Source organism: Hydra viridissima, unplaced genomic scaffold, assembly GCF_058129835.1.
Source record: "Hydra viridissima isolate aposymbiotic clone 2 unplaced genomic scaffold, HvirCarnegie_v1 scaffold_12, whole genome shotgun sequence".
NCBI lineage: Eukaryota > Metazoa > Cnidaria > Hydrozoa > Anthoathecata > Hydridae > Hydra > Hydra viridissima.
In genome coordinates, this window is record NW_028324311.1 from 266,047 (window position 1) to 274,415 (window position 8,369).

Genomic DNA, 8,369 nt, shown 5'->3' on the forward strand with positions numbered 1-8,369 from the left:
TTATTATCAAAGTTTTAAAAAATAATTTTCATATCTTAAAAATAATTATATTTTTCAAAAATAGATACTATCATCTGTTTGTCCCATTAATAATGGTTCTGATCTGTGGACGGTAATATTTAATATAAGTTTATTTCATTCTGCTGTTTTTACAGGAAAGCTAAGAAAAATTACATATTTTATAATTGCTTTTTTGTACCTAGCTTTTGTTTTACTTGATTTTGTTGATGCTTGAAAACTACTCAAAACTCTAATTTTCAACTGATTTATCATTATTTCTTAAAACAGTTTCTTCATCCAAATTATAAACTAATACAAAAGTTCATATATAGCCATCTTATAAATGAATTACCCTTTTGGAGGTGGATCCACATGCACAGACAGAAAAAATAGTAAGTTGCATGAAAGTTTAATTTATTATTCATTTCATGTTTTTTTAATGTTTTTATTTTGTGATTGATTAAATTTGTGACTTTAAATATCTGAGAGGCTAAAATCTTCTCTGTAAAGTTAGAAGACTTAATGAGAAATAAAAAGGATATTGTTTTAGTATGTTTAATGTACTGCAGTTTTTAGTACAGTTTTCTAATTATTTATTAAATAGTATAGTTTTTCAGCTTAAAATTTCTATTAAATTATTTAATTTTTGTATTTTAAGTAAGCATAATATTAGTTTATTAACGTTTTCTTTTAGACTGTCTTGATAAGTTAAAACAGTGAAGAAATGTTGCTTTGAAAACTGGTTATTGCTTAGAAGATTAGTTTTAGATAAAGTGAAAACTAAAAACAACTATTTTCTCCACAATGAAAAAGACAATACAAATTTAGACTTATTATAAAAAATCATGCTATTAATCATAACTCACCAATCACTCTCTTTCATATTAATTTCAATGAGATGTTCAGAAATCACCAAGATGACAAAAGGTCATTTTAGGACTGTTTCTTCAACAAACATTTTAAGTTCATTTTCAAACCAATTTTAGGAAATTTAATAATGCTCTGCAGTAATTTGGCATTATTAAACAGTAAAAAAAACGAAGTTTTTGGTTGTTATTGGTACCTCAGTTTCTCTAACTCAAAGTGTAGTTGGTTTGTATCAGATTTTTAGTTAGATAATTTCTTACCTTAAGTTCTTGCTTTTACAACATTGAGTTGCAAATTTTAGTTTCTTTCTTTTTTTAACAATTTTGAAATGCTTCTAATTCTCTTTTTATTTTGTTTTATCATGACAGCCTTTACAAGAAGAAACATCAATAGTAAGCTAAAATCTTTTACAAACATTATCTTGCATTTACTGTAATTAAACAAAAGTATTTCTGGAAAAAATTGCTGATTCTTCTGATTACATAGTATATCTGAGTGAAATTATGATTTTCTTATGAATTTTTTGTTTTTTATTTATATAAAGTAAGTTCTTTCATTTCTTTTATTTGAATTTAACTTCAAGGAAGACAATGAGATCCATTTTTTCATAAATTCAGTCACTAATGATCAGGTATAAATTTAAACAGAATGTGAAAGTCAGGGTAATGCTGATTGACTAATGTATGCAATGCATGTGTTAGTGAATGTTTTATTTTATTCTCCTGTCCATTGAAATTAAATGCTACTGAAATTTTTTAAAATTATAACAGCCCTTACAAGAAAAAAAATCAGCAGTAACTTGATGTCTTTAATCTTTTATAAATATTATTAGTTATTTAATGCAATTGAAAAAATTAATTTCTGGGTAATACTTCTTGACTTTTTATAATTACACTATATCAAGTTAATCAAATTACTAATTTCTTTTTAATTATTTTTTAGAAAGTTTTAACCACATCTACCAATAAAATCTATTCTAAAACCTCTGAAAGTCTAGAGGAAACCTCTAAGGATGTTGCAGCTGCATCAGCTAGTGGAAAGGAAAGCAAAAGTAGTCTTGCACTAGTAAGTTCAATTGTAAAATAGAAATAAGTTTCAATTTATAATCAAAGTAAGTTCTCCTTTTCAAAAGAGAAATAATTTTGCATTATTGTGTTTATTCTTTATTAAGTAGGTTTACTAGGTAAATAGAGCAAGTACCCTATTATTGTTATTCAGAAGTATATGTTCTGCATTACACTAGCTGTATAAATAACGCTAACAGCACTGAAATTCTAACAACGTGCATTAAAAAAAACAAAAAATGGTGTATACTAAGTAGTTCCTGCTTTTCTGTTGTATAGAGTGGTATATGGTCTATTTTATTTCAAGGGCATTTATGATATATTTAAGACGCCATTTCTAAGAGGCCTATATTTTATACAAAATGATGGCTGTGCTGGGCTATATAGAAGAAAACATTTTGTTTTATGAGGTGATTTAGCTTGTTGAACTCAAGTGAAATTAAATTACATAAATAAATATTAATCCAAAATACAGGGTGCTGCTTGTTAGCTAACTTGCAGAATCACTTTAGAATAAATGTTTCAATGCGTAAATATTACTTTGTATTAGCTGGCTACTCATTCACTAAAGTAATAGTGTGCCAACATGGTTTATCATTTGTAGAAGGCTGAAATTAAATATATGTAAATACATTTGTATATTTAAATTAAACATTTTATGATACTTATGTTTTATCAACCAATCAGATATATCAGTACCTGGAATTTAAGAGAAAAATTATTTATAATTATTTTACACATAATTATATTAAACTTAAGTTTTTCCCTTAAATGACTTTAAATTAAGTTATAAATGGCTTTAAATTAAGTTATAAAATATAGGCATCTTTGAAATGGCCTCTAATATGTAACATACTAGTTAGGGTTAAAGTAGAAGTGATAAATGCACTTTGAAAAGCTTATTAGGAAGTTCAGTAAAAAAAGAATTATGTGATTGTAAAAACGCAATACATGAATCAATTTGTTTTTAAATCTATAGATAATTCATATGGAGATTTAATGTAGAATTCATTGATTTCCAGGGGCCTAGTAATAAGTAACATGTATTTAGGTTGTTTGGTATATTTTATTAAACTTCTTTTGTTTTTATTATGCTATATTTCTTTATGGCTCTTATTTTATTTTTAAATTTAAGGATGATGACATGCATTCTTTCATCAACTCAATTACTGATAATAAGGTATTTTTAGTCTTTGAAAGAGCTTAGCTTTCACATCATTTATTACTTTAAAAGTTACACCAGTTTGTTCAATCTAAACTATATAAAACAACGTTGAATTAAGTAGATTTACCAAGTCAATTTTTGTTAGAGTAAATTCAGCTAGTCTTTTATTCATCTAATTGTTTCTATGAAGTACATATTTATTATTGAAAAATCACTTCACACTCTTGTTTTATTTTGAATACCCAGGAGGAAGAAGATATGCATTTTTTTCTTAACTCAATCACTGATAATCAGGTATAGTAGTTTTTTTTTACTCAGATACCAACTACCTACTTCAAGTATTATTCTTTTGTAAGATTTTTGCAATTTGTCAAATTTTTCCCCATACGTTTAGCTACTTGTATATTTGAATCATATCAATGTCTAGGTCATTAAGATCTCTCAGATCATTGAAGTATATGTTATTTGCAAGAGATTGGTTCTGGCATCTCTTCCCATCTCAGCTCTTTCAAATTTTTCATTATTCAAACAATGATTATACTTAGTTTAATTAATTCTTATTTTTATTTACTTTTTATATTTTGTGATGAACCTCTGTTGTTTTTATTTTAAAATGCCATATTCCTTCATGTCACTTTACTTTTTAACTTTAAGGATGAAGGTGAAATGGATTTTTTCAGTAACTCAATTAATGTTAATAAGGTAGCGTTTTTTTGCCCAAAGTTACTAATGTTTGTAATGCAGCATGACTGCACATGTATATTTCAGCATCTATATTAAATGTCTTTGAAAATTACATTATCAAGTTTTTGAAAAAGTAACTTTCAAAAAATAACTTTTACAAATTATTCATTATTTTAAATTATCTCAATTTCTTTAACTTAAAGTGTGGTTGATCAAGCTTATATGGTGTATGTTTAATATATCTTATATTCTCTCATGTCAATTAAAAAGTCTTGCTTTGTCAGAATTTTTAATTGTTTAATTATTTTTGTCAGAAATTTTAATTTTTTTTAACTGTTGTCCCTTTAATAAAATTAAATAAATTTATATCTGGGTAATAATCCTTGATTTTTCTGATTGCACAATATCAATTATATCCATATGAAATTACTGTTTTTTTATTGAAAATATTTTAGAGAGTACTACCAACAACATCCACCAACAACATCCTGTTGAAAGCCTCTGAAAGTATAGAGGGAAATTTTAAGGATAATGAATGTACATCAACATGTGAGAAGGAAATCAAAAATAGTCTTGTGCTAGTAAGTGTATTATTTAAAAATAAAATTAGTAAAAAAAAAAGAAAAGAAAAGTAATCTTGCAATCTCTTAAATGTATTATTTCTTCTTTAAAAGTCAAAATCTAATTAGATTTTCAGTTCATTTTAATCAAATCCTTAAAAATTAAGTTAAAAATTAAATATTCAAAATATGACAAGAAGAGAAAACTATTAATAGCTTTTGTTTATTTTTATGTAGAAAATCAGATTGATATTAAGCAGGGAATTGCAAATATAGATAGCCTTATACTTGAATTCTTTTTGATAGGAAAATTTTTAGTGAATTAAGTTTCACTTGACTTTCTTTCAATATATTCTTTTAAACTAAATTTAGCTAAGTTCCTTCATGTTTCATTAAATTTGAAAACCAAAGATTAATAAAAGTATTGTTTTTACATAAAAAAAGTTATTGAAAACTAGGTATTAGTTCTTACTCTGACTGTTGTTAATCACTTATATATATCAATTATTAAAAACTAATAATTTTTAAGTTGCTCAAAGGAAAGGAATGAGTAATAGGTCAAGTAAACTGATGAAAAATGTGTTAAGCTATCTTCCAGTGGAAAGTTGATCAACTCAATGACTTTTTTTTACTAATATTCTTCTTTTTTAATAACTCAATTTGACTTTGTCCTTAGAATGGTTCATCACAAAACCTGAAGATTTCGTAAGAATATTTTCTTTTTTTATGGAGTTTTTTTTTAGTTAAACTTCTGAGCCTTTTCTATTTATTTTCTACATTTATTAAATTGTATAACACATAAAACTTTGTCACTCTACATAACTGTACGTTAAATAAACTTGGTTTTTAGCTTTGGCAATTAAGGTAATAGGTTATAGCTCCGTTTTTTCTTTGGTGAATGCAAAAGTCAGCCTGCAAATGCAAGAATTAAGCACTTATTGACTTTGACAAGAGGTTTTTAGGATAAAATGTGCTGATTAAACAGGAAGGTTTAACTTTCAACTTTAAACTTTGCATTTGATCGATATATTCTATTGATTGGTTAAATAAGCCCACTTTTTTACTCCACATAAAAAAAGTATTCTTTTAAAAGCAATATTATATGGATACAAATTACTCCAATTTTTTAATCCATATTTTATTAACCAGTTCTCTGTATCTTGAAAGCTTCACTAAGTCAGAAAGTAGTCTTTTTATGTATCTTTTGTGTTTGTTCTTTAGTTTAGGAAAACGTAGAACTGTAAAATGCCCTGTAGAAGGATGTTCAAAAGAAATTGTAAATCTTTCACGGCACCTGCAAGGTAAATCCCATCTTTGGTCAAAGGAAAGTTCACAGAAAGCCATGTCATATTTTAATTTACGTAAAAGGTCTTCAGATATACCAGTTTTAACCCATTGCCCATTTCCATCTTGCATGTCGATTGTAAGAAGGATTGATGACCATCTTAAAAAGGTTCATAGTTTAAAACCTTCTGATCAAGATTTTAAAAGAATAGTTAAAACTTCAGGTAAATTTATACCAAGTGATGTTCAGCAAAACACTTTTTCACCAAAAAAGTTTATAAAGAAGAATACTTTAACAAAAAGTATTAACTCGTCACCTATCCCTATGATTGCGCCCTCTACAGTTGAGAAACATTTTGAGGAAAGCCACAGTGATCTGGATATCCATGATTCTTGTTTCTCTGAAAATGATGAAGAAATAAGCATTACTGAAAGTGAAGATGAAAGTGATGATTTATTTATTCCTGAAGATTGTTTTTCTTTGCCCCTCAACAAAAATATTCAAACTTTACTTGAAATGTTTCATAGTTATTTGATTGGTCCTGATAATCTTAGAGAAGAAGCTTCAGCAAGCAGAACTGTAAGTGACGTTCGAAGATTTTTTCAAATAGTTGGCACCAATGAAGATATTGTTACAGTTTTAAATATTGAAACTGTCCGAGAAAGTTACCTTTCAAAACTTCAGATCAAAGAGCTAAAAGCTGGAACTATAAAAAAATATTTGTTTTCCTTAAAAGATTTTTGTACTTTTTTAATATTAGATAAAACAGCTTTAAGAATATCTGGATGTAAAGCATCAGAGTTATCTGACATGAGCTTAAAAATAAATAATTGGAGAAAAACATTTAACCGAGCAGATCGCCGAAATTTTTTGTTACGACAGGAACGTGATCATGAGTCAATGATAACACCATCGCAAGTCTCAAGATACTTTGATTCAAATAATGCAAAAGATGCTTGCACACTTTTTAACTTTTTTTATTTAAACCAAAGGCCTGTCACTCAAGCAGAATACACAACAATGAGGGACCATTTGTTAGTAGAAATACATATTGGAAATGCACATCGCTCAGGTGTTTCTGCTAATGTTACCATAGAGGAATTTAAAAGCCATCAACTTACTGCAGATGGTTCATATATCATTTCTGTAGAAAAGCATAAAACATTTGATACATATGGCCATGCACACATTACGTTGGAACTTGAAAAGTTTAAGTGTTTGGCTACATTTGTTACTAAGATAAGGTCCCAGATATCAAGTAATTGTAGAAATATTTTTATATCTTGGTCAGGTCTTCCGATGAGTTCTGGTGCTATAAGTATGCAACTTGGTTCATTGTGGAAAAAGGCAGGAATTTTTGAAGTTGAATCTGGTAAGCGCAATGTTTGTGCAACCCTTTTCCGTAAAGGAGCATCAACAGGTGTGCGTAAATTTAAAATAGGGGATTCACAAGAAGTTGCTGACCTAATGGGACACTCTCTTGCAACTGCAGAAAAACATTATTACACTCGTTGTAAAAGAGAAACAGCTGCAAGTGCTGGTAAAGCTGTAAGATCTTATTTTCTTAATCAAGATGTTATTTCAACTCCATCAACTCCAAAAAAATGCTTAACAAATAGTTTTAATTCAGTTGCTGATTTCAACACGAAAAGAAAGAAATGGACTAAATTAGAAGAAAATATTTTAAAAAAAAATTTTCCCAATGAATGTCCAAGTGTGAATGATGTTGTTGAGAAAATGCCCTTGATAGGTATTGAAACCACGCCTAAAAAAATATATGATAAACTGAGAAGTATTTGTAGATCTCCAGCTCTCAAGGTACATAGGACTTAAAAAAATATCAAAGCAACATTTTTTAGGTAATACCTAAAAAATGTTGCCTTGATATTTTTAAATAGTCTCAATCTCTTATTTGTTTACTCTCATTAACTCAATATTATCAATAAGTAAAAATTTTTATAGACCAATGTTACACCAAAGCGAGAAAAACTGTTCCGGAAACAAGATATATTGTTACTCCATTCTACTTGTGGTGATCTTATTAAAGGGGGACCTCTAAATCAACAAAGAATAGAGGATGCAATTAAGGAATCAAAATTAAATACAACATATAACTGGTGTCAGTTAAGAACTAGAATTGGTTATGAGAGAAAAAAAACAACGCATCACTATGAAAGTTAGTTTTTCTTTGGGCTTTTACAGTGTTTGCAAGTTTTGCAAGTTTTTATAAAAATTTATATGAGAAAGTTTTTATTTAATCTATTTCACATATTTAAATTCTGCATTCCCCTAGATAAAGTCAGAAGATGAGCTTCAACCCACTGAAACTAAAAACCTCAATCATGCAACTGATTGATTGAAAAGCCTTCAACGAAATTATCCTTCTCCTTGGAGATTTGTCTAATAATTTAATCATCCTGTTTAAAAACTAAGTTATAAAAGAATATAAGACTGATCATATCAAGCAGCAGTTTTACTGGTTTTAACATTATTTAAGTTTTGTTGTTTAATGAATGTTTCAAATTTTAATCAAATCTCAGAGTAAACGTTTGATTAAAGTTTAATTTTTATTTTTAATAATTGAGCTGGGTAGAAAGACTGAAATTGAATTATTGAATGTGGTGAGCAAAGTCCTATGGCTAACCTTCACGTGGTGCTCACTGTTAACTATGATTTATTAAAATATCTCTTTTAATCATAAACTAATAGCCAAGGCGAATAAGGTAAAAAAACCAAACACATAA

At 27.6% G+C, this 8,369-nt stretch overlaps 3 protein-coding genes across 3 annotated transcripts in view; all 3 read left to right on the forward strand.

The window, feature by feature from the left end:
- Positions 1 to 1,272, forward strand: part of LOC149880558 (N-lysine methyltransferase KMT5A-A-like) — a gene marked incomplete at its 5' end in the record, with an annotated part of 2,161 nt that extends 889 nt beyond the window's left edge. Inside the window, 3 exons of the mRNA XM_090069130.1 lie at positions 65 to 112; positions 289 to 392; positions 1,236 to 1,272. Coding sequence (XP_089925256.1) covers positions 65 to 112; positions 289 to 392; positions 1,236 to 1,260 — 177 coding nt within the window. The remainder of the gene's footprint in view (positions 1 to 64; positions 113 to 288; positions 393 to 1,235) is intronic.
- A 2,490-nt stretch (positions 1,273 to 3,762) lies between these two features.
- LOC149880559 (uncharacterized) lies at positions 3,763 to 6,868 on the forward strand. Its single transcript, XM_090069131.1, has 5 exons — positions 3,763 to 3,798; positions 4,236 to 4,361; positions 5,017 to 5,045; positions 5,562 to 6,833; positions 6,865 to 6,868. The coding sequence occupies exons 1-5, from the start codon at positions 3,763 to 3,765 to the stop codon at positions 6,866 to 6,868; spliced, it is 1,467 nt and encodes a 488-aa protein (XP_089925257.1).
- Positions 6,868 to 8,030, forward strand: LOC149880560 (uncharacterized). The gene is made up of 3 exons (XM_090069018.1): positions 6,868 to 7,443; positions 7,588 to 7,801; positions 7,919 to 8,030. The coding sequence occupies exons 1-3, from the start codon at positions 6,925 to 6,927 to the stop codon at positions 7,933 to 7,935; spliced, it is 750 nt and encodes a 249-aa protein (XP_089925144.1). The 5' UTR covers positions 6,868 to 6,924; the 3' UTR covers positions 7,936 to 8,030.
- The last annotated feature ends 339 nt before the right edge of the window (positions 8,031 to 8,369 follow it).